The sequence below is a fragment of the Trichomonas vaginalis genome, chromosome V (assembly GCF_026262505.1).
Source record: "Trichomonas vaginalis G3 chromosome V, whole genome shotgun sequence".
Lineage (NCBI taxonomy): Eukaryota > Parabasalia > Trichomonadida > Trichomonadidae > Trichomonas > Trichomonas vaginalis.
The window spans coordinates 23,528,764-23,546,936 of record NC_067207.1 but is presented as its reverse complement, the minus strand read 5'-3'; the positions used below and the strand labels follow the sequence as shown (position 1 = coordinate 23,546,936).

The window sequence follows — 18,173 nt, the reverse complement described above, 5'->3', positions numbered from 1 at the left end:
GCGTCACCTCACTTTCCGGCACCCTTAAGTTATTTCCTCCAACTGCTGTATATGAAAATTGGCCTTTTTTAGAGCTTTGGCATTTTGTACAACAGAATTTGCGCTGTACAATGGAACTATTGCTCCCAATAACGTAGTAAACGCAACTTCCATCTGTTGATGAAGTGCAATTACTAAAAGAACACCGATTATGTAAGAATGATGTGCTAGAAATATCAGTAAAATTGATAACTCCGTCTTTATCATCAAAAAAACTGCACTCATCTAAGTAATATTGACCTCGATCTGGAGTTAGATTACAGTTTTGGCATATAGTTTTTTGACCTGAAAATTGGCTATTAAAGTAATTGGTCCATAGAAAGTCATCTTCAGGGGCATTTGAGGAAAATAAAATAACCTTATTCAGATTTACAATCATTTAGGTTTTCCTTCGAATAAAAATAGCTGAAATGGAAATGTTGCAATAAAATCAATTCAATTCTAAAAAGTGACAACAATCACTATCATATTCTTAATCTGAGAATAAGGGTTTCGTTTTGCTAAAATTGTCACTTTTATAGCATATTTGTTTTTGGATGTTTTGCGAAACCAAAAAAAAAACTATGATATACAATGTGTGTGTAAAGAAAATACTTTATTTACTAGTTAAAAAATCATTTGGTATTGATCAAGTTTTTTTTTCTGGATAAGATATTATATGAATAATTGGATAGAAAATACAATTATATAATCTTGTACCTGGTTTAAAAAAAAAAAAAAAAAAGGTAGTGGGGCTTCCAGGGGCTGCGCCCCTTCTAGCCCTGAAGATGTTTAGTATAAATGAAGTTCTTATATACGGGTCTTCCAGGAGCTTTTCACAAATTATATATGTTTTCATGCTTTGTCACTTTTCTGTCACTTTTCAGGTAAAAACATTTTTATTATTATATATAAATGAATTTTACAAAACCACCGTTACCGTTCTTTGGAAATAAGAGTAGATGTAAAGATATTATATTGAGAGAACTTAAGAAACTACCGAATGGTCTAACATTTGTAGATTTGTTCGGTGGAAGTTTCTATATATCCCATTTATGTCATACCGTATTTCCTGACTCAAAGATTATATGCAATGACTTCGACAACTATATGAACCGTCTCAAACATATTCCAGACACAAACAATATATTGAAAGAGTTAAAAGAAAAGATACCTATAGGTAAGATGGAACGTATACCATTAGATAAGAAAAATATTGTGAGAGAGGTTTTGAAAAAAGCAGAATATATAGACTGGGATAGTATATCTGCTAGACTATTATATAGTGGTTCTATAAGAGTTCATGACATTGAAACACTTATGTCAAATGTTTTATATCTTAACTATACAAATGTTTTCAAAGAGGACATAGAAAAATATATTGAGGGTATAGAGTTTGTGAGATGTCATTGGACAGAGTTGTATGAAAAATATAAAGACAAGGAAAATGTTTTCTTTATAGTGGACCCGCCGTTCTTTAACACATGGGATTTTCAATACCAAGTAGACTGGACTTTGAGAGACTCTTTAGAAACTTTAGACGTTTTACATAACCATCCATGCTTTTACTTTACATCCGATAAAAGTGGTTTGGAAACCGTTATGAGATGGTTAGAGGACATACATGACTATGAGTTTAGATATGACAAGATAGAATATGAGAGAGGTCCTATAAACCGGAGAAAGTGTCATAACAAAGAAATTTTACTAGTAAGTAAATGTGGTTTGAAATCGGATTGTTAGTTTTAGGTTTTTTCCATTGTGTCATTTATTTATTTGACGTGGCAGAAAAGTACAGAGAATATGAAGATGAACCAATGCCTGCAAATGTTCAGCATATGTACTCGTAAGAGATATTTTTATCTAATATTAAATGGACGCACAGAACTTAGCGAATGCACAGCAACCTGGACAACCAAACCCAGAGAATATTCCAAATGAAGTTAGAATACAAACTGCAATGGCAAACTATGGTCAAGTGCCAACAGATGTACAAATGCAAACTGCCATGTCAAATGACGCTGCGTTAGGTTTGCCACCATGGTATGCAAATATGAGATGGAAAGAGTTTTATACAAACCCTGAAGTGGGATATAAACAACTTTATGCAGATGACGCGAACACAGGAGTTGACCCAGAATATGTTTTCTACCAGAGGAGAAACAGAATGTATGAGCTCCAGTTAAAGAATGCTATGGAACTCAACAGGAAACGTAAAAGACTAGGTGGACATTAGATTTTTACATATAGTAAAATGGGTTTCTTCAGTAGTATTGGAAACTTCTTCAGAAGAGTTGGAAGAGGTATATGGAATGGAATAAAAACCGTAGGAAGAGGAATTTGGAACGGAGTCAAAAATATTGGTAAAAGAGTAGGTCAGTTCGTTGGTATTATACCTAAAGACCCTGAACCAGAAGAACAAGCTCCTGTTATACAACAGCCTGAACCTGCACCACAGTCTAGTTGGCAACCAAATCCAACACCTCAACCGTATTAAAAAATTATATTTTTACCGTTCGATAGTAGTTGTATATGAAACTAAGTTCTAAGTAAAACGCATGGTATAATGGAATTATTCTTTTTCTTCCATCTGTAGTAAACCATACTTGAAAGTCTGAAATACTTCCACTCGGCGGTTCATATAACTTTGTAGGTTTTTCGTAAAAATCATTCATCAGACATAAGAAAGAGTTTTGTGCACCAGAAAATGAAGCATGAACGATAATAGCATCTGGGTCGAAAACATTTTCATATGTTCCATTAGGGTTTTCGACTTCATAAAAGTCCGGGTGTACTGGATATTCTGCAGGCTGATTTAACATCCTCATAAATCTATACCATGCCAAGTTGTTATATTTTGTAGAAATATAAACGTTTTCTCCAAGGTCTTCTATTTTATTGATTTTAACAGTTGCATTTTTCCTGTCATAAATAATATCGAGATGGTACTCTCCCTCGTCAATGTTATACTGGTTTGCATATTCGATATAGATATCGTTTATTTTTTCTTGAAAAGCTTGAAGAGTTGTTTCTAAGTTTACAAGCAAACTAACTTGTAAAAGTTTTCCCTGTTCAAATTTCTCATACGTACGTTTTTCTTTGTTATAGTATCGAACTTCAAAACCGACCGTAAATGGGAAACCATGTATGGCTTCTGAAATGAACTTCATTCTACGAAAGCCAATAGCTTTTGTGACAGATGGGTCTCTTAACCATCTTAATGGGTAGTCAAAACGATAGCCTTCATGCTTTACGGTCTCTGTCTCAAACTTTTGACCGACATTAGTAAAAAGTTCATCTAATGGTTTAGTTGTAGCAACTCTTGAATTTTCTTTTTCTATTGAAAGCATATTTTATCTAGAATAAAAATGTCGAAAGATATTGCTTCCATAAGAGAAATACAACACAACCGACAACTCATTATACAAGCTCTAAATAAGAACACAACAAACTTTTCAAACTATTCTAAGATATCTGAGTCATTGAAAGAAGGAAACTTAAAACTGACATTAAACCCAATGACAGATGAGTTTCTATTTCAAGACAAGAAGAACCATACTGTCTGTATAAATCCAACAAAAGGAACTTTAAACGAGAAACCTATAAATGAACTTCTTTTGAAAGCAGATGTTGACAACAAAGCTGACAAAGAATATGTCATTGAAAAAGTTCAAGAAGAACATGACAGAGCAGATGCAACATATGCAACAAAAGAACATACTCATCCTGAACTAGCAGACAAAACATATGTTGACAATAAAATGTCAAGTGAAGTGACAAGAGCTGACAAAGAATATTCTAAAAAGACTCATACACATACTATATCTGATATTACAAACTTAAACGTTAGCCTTGAAAAGAAAGCAGATAAAACATATGTTAACGATGAGTTAGCATGTGTGGCTAGTGATTTAAATAAGAAGGCAAATTTGGTTTACGTTGATGAAAAAGATGAAGAAATTAAAGAAATGGTTGAATGGTACCATGAACGGACAACAAAGATTTTAAAAACTAAAGCTGATACAGGATGGGTTTCAGGATGTTTAGACCTTAAAGCTGACAAGAACCATACACATACAAGTTTTACAACTGTTAGAGCAGACGACATAATACTGAACTTTGACCTTGGTTCAAGTGCACCTTTAGAGAATCCGAGTACAAGCGTAAAAGATACTCTTAACAATTTAGATAGCAGTTGCAGGAATATCGAAGATCATGCCAGAAACTTTGAAGCATATGAACTACCAACAATGTTAGATAAGAAAGCAGACAAAACAGAGCTTCAAACATTAAAGACAGAAATACTTCAAACATTGTATCCTATAGGCTCTATTTATACGTCAATGAATTCAACAAATCCAGCAACAGTTCTGGGTTTTGGAACTTGGACTCAAATAGTCGACAGGTTTTTGTATTGTGCAAACTCTTCAAAGGAAACAGGTGGAAGTAAAACGATTTCAGGTGAAAATTTACCTGCGCACAGTCACTACATAGATTTAAGTACATCTCAAGCAGGTTGGCATAAGCATAGATATTGGGATTGGTCAGCAATGACAAAAGGTAAAGGATATGATGTTAAAGACAACGTTAAGTTTGCTATAAATTGTTACTGGAGTAACACTGAGGGAGGAGGAAACCATACACATCGCGTTTCGGATATACGCAAACAACGGGACAAAGTAAAGACTACATGCCACCTTACATGACAGTTTACGCATGGTATAGAAATGCTTAGTCGTCATTTTCAACTTCTTTGCATATTCGTCAGGAGTTGTCTTATATTTGTTAGGAACTGTCTTTGAAAGTATACCACCTTGAACTTTGACAAGTTTGAAACGAGTCTGACAATAGTAGTTTTATCTTCTGCTTGCAGTGTGTACATTTTGCCATGTTTGCCTAAAACTTCATAATATTCTCTTGTATACTTTCTTCTATTTTTACGAACACGAATGTGAGTACCTGTCGGGTTCCCATTGTTGTCATAGTCAATAGTATTTTCATATGGGTCGCGTTTAGGTATTTCTATTTTTACTTTGTCACCTTTCTGAAGTTTGAAGCCCGGCATTCTTTCTTGTTTGTCTCTTTTGACTAAATTATTAAATATATAGTCTTTCTCTAAGTCAGGGTTGTTTTTCATTTCTTCGGGGGAGTGGTTTCCAAACCTTTTTGTTTACGGCTATTGTAAATATTTAAAACTTGTCTCATCTTTGCCATGGAGAAGTGTCTATATTTGTCGTCATATGACATTTCATTTGCTTCACCACCTTGTGGTTGGTTTAAGTCTCTTAACATTTTTATACAACCGTCAATGACACCAAGAGCAGAATGGTTTTGGTCGACAATGAAATATTGGTTTACATTTTTTGAACGCAGATAGTTTTTTACATCATCTGATTTGAAAGAACTTTCACAGTCAGATGTCAGTTTTGTTGGATGGTATTTGTCAACGAATATTGTCAAAGCAGTTTTCACATCTAAAATATTTTTGGACCATAATGGTATGGCTTCACAGTATCTTGTGTTTTGACCGACAAATATTAGCCAGTATGGTGGTCCATCTTCTCTATACCTCGGAATGTTTTCCAAGATATCCATAAACCAAGCATTTGGTGTTGAACTAAAGATTTTTACCATGAGTGCTTTCTTTGTCGCTTTAGAAACATAGGGTCCTTGTTTGATTCGTCATTTTTTAACCCATAAGAAATGGGTTTATTTGGCGCATTAGCAGGAGTTGCATCCAGATTTTTGCCCGCAGTGGGAACAATAGCCAGAGGTGTATTTGGAGTTGGAAGGAAGATTTTGAGTACATTAGGTATACTTAAAGAGAAAGCACAACCTATTATACAAACTGTACAGAAAGGTTGGGATGTAGCACGAGATGCAACAAATCTTATTCCAAATCCTGAAACAAGAGGAAAAGTTCAAGGATGGATGGACAATGTAGGAAGACAAGCAGGAAACTATTATAACAAAGCAAATGACTACTATAACCAAGCAGGACACTATATGAACCAAGGTGAAAGATTCTTTAACAGAGGATATAACCATGCACAACAGTGGGTAAACAATAACCAACCTCAACCGCCTCAAACGTGGGGAATGTAAAATTTTTTACTGAGATGAAATGAACAATACAGCATTGAGACAAATGGGTTCAAGATGGATTTGTCGGCTTCCAGCAGTTACACAACGTGTTTGTCAAGTTCTTCCTATACCTCAGGAAGTTTTAGACCGACTTAAAAAACCTAAACAACCAGTTGAAAACAAACCAAACTAAATTTTTTTACTGAGATGAAATGACCGAAGAAGTTGAAACGGTAGATTTGACACCACAAACAAAAAGTTCAGAACCATTGTCAAAACCTGTCAAAGAACTTACAGATGAAGAGAAAAATTCAATAATAGAAAGTGCCAGGTCTGGAAATACAAACCCTAACTACAAAGTCACTTTTCATAAAAATGGAACGGCTAGTATCTCAAAAAAGAAACAGACTCTCACAAATAAAATATTGAAGTCTGAAGGAGCTTTCGAGACAACAGATGGAAAAGTTTACTTCACTGACCAACAGTTCATTATAGAACATCTCATTGACTTAGAGTCGAAATATTCTAAACTTTACAACAAACACAAAAAGTTGAAAGGAAAACAAAAACAAATGGCATATGATATTTATGAAGATGTTGACGACACAACTGTTCCTGCAAGTGAAGTAAAGTCAGAGGAACCGAAAAGTGACGAAAAACCGATAGAAGAAGAAAAACCAAAAACTGAAGATAAACCAAAACCAAAGTTTAGTTTCCAAACTAAACCAAGTCAACCTTCATTAGCTGGTATGGGTTGGCGTCAAAGACTTATGGCAGCAGGCGGTTATGTAAAGTAAAGAGAAAAAAATATTTTTTTATTTTATTTGAAATGTACGCTGAGTTTGTTGGAGAAGACCGTTGGGAAACTTGTTTGTTAGATGAGAAATATGAAATGGCATACCATTTTAAAACAATATATTTTTACATATATTAAATGCTTCAGGTTGAAAAACAAAGAACAAAAGTAGCAGATACAAAACCGTTAGACTATATCTATACAAATGCTGGTAGGACTATTTCAGATGAAGAAATTTCATCCCGAACATACAGGTTTGACTATCCAATTCGTTGGCTTCAAAGTCCTTCAGATGCAAAGGCAATAGGATTTAGAAGAGTTTTGTTTTCAAATAGAACTAACGCATTTATGTTCGCAGTATATTTTCATGGGCAGTATAAAGGTTCTGATGGTCTTATAGACAAATTTGACGAAATGAGGATCTTTACAGTTCGTTCAGACGAAAGTCTTGAGAAAACTCTAAATGACTTTCAAACTCAAATGAACAAATATTATTGGGAATTTCAAGAAAAATACGACTCTTTACTAAATGGAACATACTATCTGAAACTAGAATATGACAAGATGAACTCCACCGTTTCATTTCAAAAGATTGAAATTAACCCTCCAAGAGATACAGAGTTTTTATTTTGGAAAGTAGACAAACGTTCTTGGGCACAATTTCTTCGGTTACTAAACCAGAACGAACCATTACCACCAATGGTCCATTTAAATTTATACTTCCACCAGCAGATTTGACAGTTTATAGAAACGTGTTTGACCCTCAAAATGTTATGTGTCATGCAAGTTTCAGTTCAAGCAACAATAGTTTTCTATGTATTGGTAAGGACTTTTATGACTTTGCTTCTAAATTCTACGAACCACCTAGTAACAGTTTCTCTGACTTTCAAGTTTGGTTCACAACAAATGGTGTGCAACATATTATTCCATTGTACTATGACTTTTATCTCGAATTGTCTTTCATATATAACTACGGAAAAGTGCTGAAAAAGTATTGAAAAATACTTTTAGGGTAGCATGTTAGATCTAACACGTTTTCTAACCACTTTTCTAACATGGTCTAAAACTCTCGAAAACAATTTATTTTAAAACTTTCACAAAAAACATAAAAAAGTGAAGTTAAACGTTAAGGTTTACTGAACTGGTTGGATGTCGCCTTCTGAGGTTATGTAGAATGGTTGACCCGAGAAGTGGAACAGTGCTCTGAGAATTTGTATAATTCGTGGAATTGGACTCTCTCTGTTTGGTATTTTTATCCAAGGACGTTTGTTTAGGAACTTAACAAGAGCTTCTCTTTTGGCGTCCTTTATGTCGTCGAAAGGAGTGTTTTCTGGTATTTGAATTGGAATTCCGGTCGAAGTCTCGAGATTCAAGACAGCCCTTCCAGAAATAGTGGTGAACTTGACCTTGGGCTTCATGACCTTGCGCAAGTAGTCTTTTACGCAGTCGTTAATTTAAATTAGGTAAATTGCCTCGTCAAATCCTTCTGGCATTCCGAGTCCTTCCATCCGACAGAAAAAGTTTTTCCTTCCGACAGAAAAAGTTTTTCCTTCCGACAGAAAAAATTTTTCCTTCCAACAGGAAAAGTTTTTCCTTCCAACAGGAAAAGTTTTTCCCGACAACTGGAAAAAATTTTCCCGACAACTGGAAAAAATTTTCCGGACGACAGGAAGAACTCTTCCAGTTGTCCGTCCGTAAACCATTCAAATTTTCGAAAATTGAGAACTTTTTGGTCGAAATTCAGAAAAAATTTTTCCTTCCAACAGGAAAAGTTTTTCCTTCCAACAGGAAAAGTTTTTCCTTCCAACAGGAAAAGTTTTTCCTTCCAACAGGAAAAGTTTTTCCTTCCGACAGGACACAAACAGATGACTGACGTTCCACCAACCGAGTCCATTCCCGAACCAGAGGAACCTAAAGAACCACAACAGTCTCCTCAGCAACCTCAGTTCCAGCAAGTACCTCCGAATTTCTACCAATTTCCACCTCAAGGTTACTACCCACCACAAGGCTTCCCGAACTACCCTCCTCTGCCTATGCCTTACTGCCCCAACCCTTGGATGTTCCAGCAAGCTCCACCCCAGCAATTCCAATCTCAATCCAAATCGAAGAGAGACCAAGAGTTCGAAGAAGGTCTGAACCGTTTACGCAAAGAGTATGCCCCAGCTCCAATTGAGAGAAAAGTTGTTCCCGGACCAAAAATATAATTTATGTTAACATGTTAGATCTAACACGTTTTCTAACACGTTTTCTCACCCTCATAACTTTGTCATGACTTCTTCGTAAACTAAACGTAAATGTTTTGTGAAGAATATAGCAACCGCCGGAATTCAGACGGTTGCTTTTTATACAAAATTCATGCGGGAAATTCTTGAGTTTTGGTTGAAAGAATACGGTGGAGCCAAAAGTGGCTCGACCTCAAAACAAGCATTTTATGAGCTTACAAAGGGTGTTATGAATGAATTCAAAGGTATTTGCATACATCCTGACCTCGTTCATTTTGTTCCCGGACCAAAAATATAATTTAGGGTAGAAGGTTAGATCTCACCTGTTTTTTCACCTCTTTTTTCACCTCTTGAATTTGTCAAGACTTCTTCGTAAATGTTTTGTCAAGACTTCTTCGTAAATGTTTTCGTTATGCCACTTTGTGCCGTCAGTCAGTCAGTCAATGAAATTTACACCAAAAATATAATTTAGGGTAGAAGGTTAGATCTAACCTGTTTTCTAACCTGTTTTCTACCCTCGTGAATTTTCATGAATTTCCTTAAGATAGAAAAAATAAAGTTAGTTTTATTTCATTTTTTTGTATTTTTTTGTATAAAAGATATGATTTCAGGGATTTTTTTGACGAAGTGTCAACCTTCACTTCGTCAAAAAATAACAGTTATCTAATGAAAAAGTGTCATTTTTTTTGTATTTTTTTGTATAAAAGATATGATTTCAGGGATTTTTTTGACGAAGTGCAAACGTTCACTTCGTCAAAAAATAACAGTTATATAATGAAAAAGTGTCATTTTTTGTATTTTTTTGTATAAAAGATATGATTTCAGGGATTTTTTTGACGAAGTGCAAACGTTCACTTCGTCAAAAAATAACAGTTATATAATGAAAAAGTGTCATTTTTTGTATTTTTTTGTATAAAAGATATGATTTCAGGGATTTTTTTGACGAAGTGCAAACGTTCACTTCGTCAAAAAATAACAGTTATATAATGAAAAAGTGTCATTTTTTTGTATTTGACGAGAATGTCGGGTAGAAGGTTAGATCTAACCTGTTTTCTAACACGTTTTCTAACCTCTTGAATTTGTCAAGACTTCTTCGTAAATGTTTTGTCAAGACTTCTTCGTAAATGTTTTGTCAAGACTTCTTCGTAAATGTTTTGTCAAGACTTCTTCGTAAATGTTTTGTCAAGACTTCTTCGTAAATGTTTTGTCATGACTTCTTCGTAAATGTTTTGTCATGACTTCTTTCGTAAATGTTTTGTCATGACTTCTTCCGTAAATGTTTTGTCAAGACTTCTTCATCGTAATGAGCGTAAAGGACCCAAAAATATAATTTAGGGTAGAAGGTTAGATCTAACCTGTTTTCTAACCTGTTTTCTACCCTCTTGAATTTTCATGACTTCTTCGTACATGCTTTGTCAAACATGAACGTAAATGTTTTGTCAAGACTTCTTCATCGTAATGAGCGTAAAGGACCCAAAAATATAATTTAGGGTAGAAGGTTAGATCTAACCTGTTTTCTAACCTCATTTCTACCCTCTTGAATTTTCATGAATTTTCCCGAAATAAAAAATAAAGTTAGTTTTATTTTTTTATTTTTTTTATTTTGTATAAAAGAACAGAAATGTCAGTCGAAGCACAAACAACAATTCAAACAACAGCACCAAACTCGTTAGTCATGAATCCAACATCTATGTTAGTAGAAATGAAAAGCTTCATTCCTTCTTCATATACTTTTGAAACAGAAATCCAGAAGATAAAGCAGGAACTTTTAACAAGTACTTTGGACTGTTGTGCGAAAGATGAACAAAATGAACAGTATCTTTACGACATGCAGGACCTGGTGGAACATTTACCCAAATTGCCTGAAATCCAACAACAAAAACTCACTATTCCTGAATTCGATGAAATTGAAGTCAAAGCAACTGACTCAGTAGAAATAAAGAAGTTCATACGAAAGGTAAACTATGAATTCCTTGGATTTCATTGCAACCATAAGGTTATGGACAAAGATTGCGACATGGTATATAAGAATGTTTCTGACATATATAAATCTGAAGAATTTAAGACCTACGACAACTTTGTTTCGTTAGTTGCTGAATGTGTATGGCAGATAAGAGATAAAGATAGAAGAGGCAAAGTATGGAACAAACAAATAAGACCCGCTATGTTTTGAGATGAAGAGAGCAATTGACGCTTTAGTTGTTCTAGCAGGTAAGGTTTCAGAATATAACGCAAAAATGAACCCGCAATGTTCTAAATGTAAAGCGGCAATTAGGAAATATAACTACTCCGTCAAAGAGATAGAAAGAATGAGAAACGACTATGCTGACTTAAAGAAAGAAATGTCAAACATTGAGTTTGAAACAGTTAAAAAGATAGACAATGACACCAAATTGGTTAGAATAGGTGATTTAAACGTAAGATACTCAAAGAAATACAACAAATATTCTTTGTCAGACATTTTATCTCCATCTGGAAAGAGACCGAAGGACTGGGTTAGAATTGCTTCTACTCAGAAAAATTTTGACAAAAGAAAATCCTGAGCTTATGATATCGGTAAGATTTATGGAACTACAGCATATCTCATCGACAAAAGTCTTATACCAATAGTTTTGTTATGGTTAGACCACAGTTGTTGGATATAACTTCATAACATATGGTTCATTCGATACGGAACGTTGCAGTGAAGGCTTACTTTACATCGTTCAGAAACCGAAGGACTTCAATACAAAAAGATATAAGATAGGAAGAACATATAATATAACTCAAAGATATGACAGTACAGTCAATAGAGTCAAGGTTGTGTTTGCTAATGATATGAGAGCTGCTGAAACAGAACTACTTGAAAAGTTTGAGAAAATGTATGGTGCTCCCATAAAAGGTAAAGAAACGTTTGAAGTAGATGAGATAGATAAAGCTATAAAATTATTTGACGAAGTTGCTGAAAAATACATGTAAAGCGTTTATTTTTGGTCTTTTGTGAAAGTCAGAAAATAACGCTAATTTTTTTTATAAAATTTGACGAAGTGTCAACCTTCACTTCGTCAAAAAAATCCCTGAAATCATGTCTTTACATACAAAATAAATGAAATAAAACTAACTTTATTTTTTATTTCGGGAAAATTCATGAAAATTCACGAGGGTAGAAAACAGGTTAGAAAACAGGTTAGATCTAACCTTCTACCCTAAAATATATTTTTGTCTGATTTACGCTCATTACGAAGAAGTTTTGACAAAACATGTACGAAGAAGTTTTGACAAAACATTTACGAAGAAGTCTTGACAAAACATATACGTTCATGTTTGACAAAACATATACGTTCATGTTTGACAAAACATTTACGAAGAAGTCTTGACAAAACATATACGATGAAATCATGAAAATTCATGAGGTGAGAAAAGAGGTTAGAAAACAGGTTAGATCTAACCATCTACCCTAAAATATATTTTTGTCTGATTTACGCTCATTACGAAGAAGTCTTGACAAAACATGTACGATGAAATCATGAAAATTCACGAGGGTAGAAAACAGGTTAGAAAACAGGTTAGATCTAACCTTCTACCCTAAAATATATTTTTGCTGAATTCAGCACAAAAATCTGAGTAAAATGGCATAAGATTGCTTCCCTCGGAAAACCGAGAGAAGAGATTCCGTATGAAAACAGTGAAGCACAGCGAGTAGGTAAGAAACCTTAGTCGCCAAAACTCTATGAAAACAGTGAAGAACAGCGAGTAGGTAAGAAACCTTAGTCGCCAAAACTCTATGAAAATCATGAATTTCCTTAAGATAGAAAAAATAAAGTTAGTTTTATTTTTATTTATTTTTTTATTTTGTATGTAAGGACAGATATGTCAACAACAGAGAACACAACAACAGTTATAGTCCATGAAGCTATAAATGAAGAATACGAGTACATACAGTATAACAAACAGTTACGTCTCATTCGTTCGGTCAAAGACGATATGTACCAAATGCAAAGTATTTTGAATGCTCTTCGTTCTACAAAGCAAGCACATCATTGGTTTGAAAACCAACAGACAAAAGAACTTTTAGAAGAATTTCCTCATATGTTTGCGACCCGAGGAAAACCGCGGGTCGAGATTCCGTACGAAAATCGTAAATTTGCTAAATGGTTTGAGAGGCTGGTATGACATAGACTTCTTGTAAATGCTGTTGCAATGTGGGCTTCACCTCGTTACGCTTGTTATATTTTCATGATGTTAGATGAAATTCATAGACAAGAACGTGAAGAGATGGAAAAGAAACTTCATGCAAAAGATGAAGTCATTGAAGCAAAAGACAAAAACATTCAGAAAAGAATACCACGTTCGGTACCAAAAGGAAAGGAAAAGAACTATAAGTATATGATTTATACTGAAGAGATGGAAAATGAAGAAGACAGTGACATGGTTATGTTGCATTTAGTCAGAAGAAACAACAAAAGCTTTTACGACCTTGCTAAGATTTACAAATCTGACAGAAATTGGTTCTATCGCGAAAACTTACCGATTTCAATGACACCGAATGAAGATGTGAAACAAATAGTTCAAGATACGTTACCTCAAACACACTATGATATGAAAGGTTGTACAATACTTACCTTCAAAGAAGATTTGCCATTGTTAAAGGAAAAAATAACAGAGTATTTTGACAACTTCAAACAAGTAGAGTAAATTGCACTCTTTATTTTTACGCTTGACTTTTTACAATTTGAACTTTGTTTGCGTAGATATGAATTCTGAAAGAAGTATGAGGGTCTTGTATGACTTTGTACTTCTCCCATAGTTCATGTCTGTCAAAACTTACCTGCCATGGACTCTTTCATAAGTTCCATGAAATCGTCTTCGGACAATCCAGGGAAAAGTATAATGTCAGTAAGTATTTTTTAACATCCTTACTTAAACTCTTTGCTGTCTGTACACAAATGACAACTGAGATGTTAAAGTGTCTGAGCTTCTTAAGAATTCGACACATGTCTTGTTCTCTATTCTTTAACAAAGGATGAGAAGCAAAGTCATCTAAGATAAGAAGACATCTATGAGGGTAAGTCTTCCAATCGTAAGATTGCAATTTCTTCGAAATGTATTCTATCTCTTTCTGTTTGTTTCTGAAGTGTTTCTTCTCTAATATTCTCTGCATTTCCTCATTTGGGTCTTTAAACTTAGAATTTATATACTCATTTATAGCATTATACTTCAAAACTCTTCTTTGGTACTTCTTTATCCAATCTAACAACTCAGAGTCTTTTATACATACTAACTTAGACTTCTTTATAATATCTTTGAACAATTGGGTTTGGTCAAATTGACCAGAAGTACTACAAATAACAACTAACTCATAGAATGGGTTCTTCTCATCTAGTTCTTGTTGTTGTGCAGCCATTTTAAGATAAGTGAAAGTCTTACCAGACCCAGGTGGTGCAATTAGACCTGTTATACCATTCTGAGCAAAATAAGAACTTGTCATGTATGGGTTTTATCTGAGCATTTCTAACTTCCTCTTGTTCTTGTTTAAAACATTCTCAAATTTCTTGTCAATGTCAGCAAACTTTTTTTCTAACATATTTTTAGAAAAATTAAAATTTTTATCTTTTAGAAAATGTCTAGCGATTTCGCTATCTATATTCGAGACAAGCTTTTCGACAGCAAAACATCTGTCGACCATAAAATCTTACATAGTGTAAACAAGAAAGGTGAATTTGTTCTAAAGTTCTGTTTCTGGGAATATGACAAGAACCATAAAACATTAAGCAGAGCAGTCTTAAAAATTTGTCAATGACAGACTTGTTGACAGAGATGACGCCTCTTGGAGAGATGAAGTCCAACAAAACTTCTTAGAATGCAAAGAAGACACATGCGCTGTTCTTGAAGATGAAATAGAAAACAGAATAGAAGAGCTATTAAAGGACAAAGAACTTTTACATAAATATGGTTCTGAGAAGTTTGACATAACTCCACCAGAAAAGAAGAAGAGAGAAAAGAAAGAAAAGAAAGTAGAAGAAGAGAAGAAAGAACCTGAACCAGTTCCAGAGAAGAAGAAATTTGACATGTAAAAATAAAATTTTATTTTTAGAACATTTCTGGGTCAATGTCAATGTTCTCTTCCTCTTTAGGAGTAAACACTGGCTTAGACTCTAAAATCTTTTTACCCAATTTACCTTGAACTTCTACAACTTTAGACTCATAATATTCATAGTCGTCTGCTTTCTTTGGTTCATAAGGTATAACAAGTTTGTATGCTTTGCCTTCTTTAAGGTTTGAGAACCTTCTGTCAAAACTTTCTTTGACTGTTAACAAACCTTCTATGTCTAAGTCTTCAAATTTCGCACCATTTTTAGTCACAATAGCAAACTTAACTGGTTTCGATGTTCCAAACTTTGCTGAATGAAGACTTTTCAAAATGGTAGAAGTAAACATTCAAATATGTGAATGGGTCTAGTTCTTCTTTAAGTCCTGACATGTACTTGTTTACTGAGATGAATTTCGTCATCTTTTCTATCGGATAAAAAATATTTTTTTTAAATTTACTCATAAAAATTTTTCTTGTATACACCATTCTGTACGTCTAAAAGACTTTTGACATTTGCCAAGAATGTTCGTTTAGACGCTGTCATATAACCATATTCTTGACAATATTGTTTATACGAATCGTACAATGACCTTTCATCTAATGACACAAAGTCAGTTTCATCTATGAACAGTTCATATACACTCTTGTTTGCTTCTAACAATGTTTGTCTCTCTTCGGTATGTGGAATTTGTCTTGGATTGAACTTTGAAATATCTAATGTCATGAAATATGAGAACAAGTGGTTGTAAAAGTCAGATGTCAAAGTTTCTGCTAAGTCGTCAAAATATTCTGTATCTTGCATATGAGAATCTGACGTTCTGACAACTACATATCTTCTGTCAGAACTTTCTAATTTCATCGGAACAGCATTGTTTGAAACCATAATGAAGTTTGCAACATTTTTCACAAACTCTTTGGTCTTTATATTTTCTTTCAACAACTCCAACTTTGTCTGTTATAAGACTCTTCAAAGCATCTGAGTTCAAAACTTTTGTTGTATCTATACTTTGAAGTTCATTGCAAACTATAAGTTTCATATTCTCTATTGAGGAGTTAAACTTGCCACAGATGTTTTCTAAGTTTGTCATATTCGGGTTCGAATAACCTTCTAACAGTTTGCACAAAATATCTGTAAAGAATGTGTTCTTACCAGTTCCTTGTTTTCCAATTATAATGAGAGCCGTTTCATTTTTAGCACTTGGATGTTGTAAGATGTTTGCAAACCAACATAAGATATACTCATAGACTCTTTCGTTTCCATTGCATATAATTTCTTTGACATGGTCTAACCAAGCTTCTATAATATTTTCTTTCCATTCTACTTGTTCGTATTTATATCCAGTGAAGATAGAATAGAAGTTTGGAGAAGGTGTATAGAACTTTATACCTCGAACTGAAAAAATCTTCTAACTTTGACAATAAGATATCCCAAGCATCTAACATCTTCATTCCAACTTGTACAACTTTTATTTTCTTAAGTTTCTGTCTACATTCTTGTTCTGAAACTATTGTTGCTCTTGGTTTGTTAAAGACTACATCCCATTCTTTCATAACATAACATTCTGGGCAGAGTCAACATAAATGACTAAACGTTTCAAATTCTCGACTGCTTTGTTATAGTCTCTAAATGGACACATATTTCTGAATGCTTGGAAGTCATAAAAATCTGAAACATCTATTCTGTACATTTTTATAAAAATAAAAAAAATATTTTATTCTTGACTTTGTTGTTGCATTTGTTGCATTTGTTGTTCTTGAGCTATTTGTTGTTGAAGTTGTTCTTGTAATACAATACTTTCACCAGTTGCATCTTCCAATTCGAAACTTTCTGCCGTCATTGACAAATACATAGGACATAAAAGTTTTACAGGAACAAAGTTTGCGTCAACTAAGGTTAAGTTTATGTTTGCTAAAGTGTTTGAGTTTACTAAAGCTGAAAACTCTGCATTCGAATGAACAATAGGCAAACCAGCAGAGAATATGTTATTTATACGCATAAGTATCTTTTGGTCATAGTAGTTTCTGTCGACATTCGAATAACACTTTGAACCTAAGTTTGAAACAATATATAAAATAGGTGTACTTAAAGTCAATGGAACAGACATTCCTTGTATGACACCTTTTCCTGTTATAGGAAACTGTTGGTAGTAAAAACCAGATATAAGTTTTGTATTATAGCTCATTTGTTATATAAAACTCAGTCGGACATCCAAACAAAAACCTGCTCTAGTTGCAGCACATGTTACACCCGTCCTTAAAGTATTAAATAAGTCAACAAAACCTGTTGGTGGTATATCCGAGTAAGTATCTTCAAAGGAGTATTTTTTACCATTCACAACATAAAATCTTCTGGTGTCAAAAGAGCAAAACAAGCTTTAGTCGTCATTGTGTTTAAAGTTAGTTTACAATATCGTCCTTGAGGACTTTGTAAGTTTGTTGTTATAGAATTATATGACTCAGGGTTCTTTGTTGTTATAGTATACAGAAGTATGTCTTCTGCCATTTACTTAGCAAATAAATTTTAATGAAATGTTGTGGTCGTCAAATATTTTTATAACGTCTGGGAAACTATATTTTAAGTTCAACGTTTCACCTCCTTTCATAACGTATATCTTGTCAATGACATTATATGAAACACCACAGCAACTAACGTCGGGTTCTTTTCTTTGATGTTTATATCGTCTGCCTCTGTCAAAAGTTTCAATAGTTCTTTCAAAAACTTCATGAGGTGCAATGACATATGAGTTCACTTTTACAGGGTTGTGTTCGACCAAGTTTAACATTATACTTAAAGCTTGACAAATCTTCTCCTGAGTTTGAAGTTTGTCTTTAAGTTGTTGGTAGTCGTTTCGAATATCTGCAACAGAACTTAAGTCTCTGCTAACTTCAGGGTATGTTGGTTGTTCTTTTACAGGAACAATTGTTTATACCATCTTCGTCTTCGTATGGTTTCCCCACTTCAACATCTCTTTCTTTGACATTG

At 33.9% G+C, this 18,173-nt stretch overlaps 6 protein-coding genes and 8 pseudogenes across 14 annotated transcripts, besides 2 other annotated features; 8 read left to right on the top strand and 6 right to left on the bottom strand.

Moving 5' to 3' along the window:
• Nucleotides 1-23: part of a mobile genetic element that runs on past the window's edge.
• Nucleotides 24-2,272: 2,249 nt separating this feature from the next.
• On the top strand, nucleotides 2,273-2,515 carry TVAGG3_0390280 (serine threonine-protein phosphatase family; the record flags this gene model as incomplete). Its single annotated transcript, XM_051232344.1, has 1 exon — nucleotides 2,273-2,515. One exon carries the CDS (start codon nucleotides 2,273-2,275, stop codon nucleotides 2,513-2,515), a length of 243 nt encoding a protein of 80 aa, XP_051102074.1.
• Nucleotides 2,516-2,519: 4 nt separating this feature from the next.
• On the bottom strand, nucleotides 2,520-3,368 carry TVAGG3_0390270 (uncharacterized protein; the record flags this gene model as incomplete). Its single annotated transcript, XM_051232343.1, has 1 exon — nucleotides 2,520-3,368. The coding sequence occupies one exon, from the start codon at nucleotides 3,366-3,368 to the stop codon at nucleotides 2,520-2,522; it is 849 nt and encodes a 282-aa protein (XP_051102073.1).
• Nucleotides 3,369-3,821: 453 nt separating this feature from the next.
• Nucleotides 3,822-18,173: a mobile genetic element.
• On the bottom strand, nucleotides 4,846-5,704 carry TVAGG3_0390260 (annotated as a pseudogene). The gene has a single exon. A coding segment is annotated over exon 1 (859 nt).
• On the top strand, nucleotides 5,722-6,078 carry TVAGG3_0390250 (uncharacterized protein; the record flags this gene model as incomplete). Its single annotated transcript, XM_051232342.1, has 1 exon — nucleotides 5,722-6,078. A coding segment is annotated over one exon (357 nt), but the record flags the coding sequence as incomplete, so codon positions are not given.
• Nucleotides 6,675-6,899, top strand: TVAGG3_0390240 (phage tail repeat-like family; the record flags this gene model as incomplete). The annotated part of the gene is made up of 1 exon (XM_051232341.1): nucleotides 6,675-6,899. The coding sequence occupies one exon, from the start codon at nucleotides 6,675-6,677 to the stop codon at nucleotides 6,897-6,899; it is 225 nt and encodes a 74-aa protein (XP_051102071.1).
• On the top strand, nucleotides 7,037-7,896 carry TVAGG3_0390230 (annotated as a pseudogene). The gene has a single exon. A coding segment is annotated over exon 1 (860 nt).
• Nucleotides 8,064-8,406, bottom strand: TVAGG3_0390220 (annotated as a pseudogene). Its single transcript has one exon. A coding segment is annotated over exon 1 (343 nt).
• Nucleotides 8,764-9,112, top strand: TVAGG3_0390210 (annotated as a pseudogene). Its single transcript has one exon. A coding segment is annotated over exon 1 (349 nt).
• Nucleotides 10,742-11,951, top strand: TVAGG3_0390200 (annotated as a pseudogene). The gene has a single exon. A coding segment is annotated over exon 1 (1,210 nt).
• Nucleotides 12,970-13,794, top strand: TVAGG3_0390190 (annotated as a pseudogene). The gene has a single exon. A coding segment is annotated over exon 1 (825 nt).
• On the top strand, nucleotides 14,720-15,173 carry TVAGG3_0390180 (annotated as a pseudogene). Its single transcript has one exon. A coding segment is annotated over exon 1 (454 nt).
• On the bottom strand, nucleotides 15,190-15,480 carry TVAGG3_0390170 (protein of unknown function, DUF4108 family; the record flags this gene model as incomplete). Its single annotated transcript, XM_051232340.1, has 1 exon — nucleotides 15,190-15,480. A coding segment is annotated over one exon (291 nt), but the record flags the coding sequence as incomplete, so codon positions are not given.
• On the bottom strand, nucleotides 16,197-16,827 carry TVAGG3_0390160 (annotated as a pseudogene). Its single transcript has one exon. A coding segment is annotated over exon 1 (631 nt).
• On the bottom strand, nucleotides 16,903-17,295 carry TVAGG3_0390150 (uncharacterized protein; the record flags this gene model as incomplete). The annotated part of the gene is made up of 1 exon (XM_051232339.1): nucleotides 16,903-17,295. One exon carries the CDS (start codon nucleotides 17,293-17,295, stop codon nucleotides 16,903-16,905), a length of 393 nt encoding a protein of 130 aa, XP_051102069.1.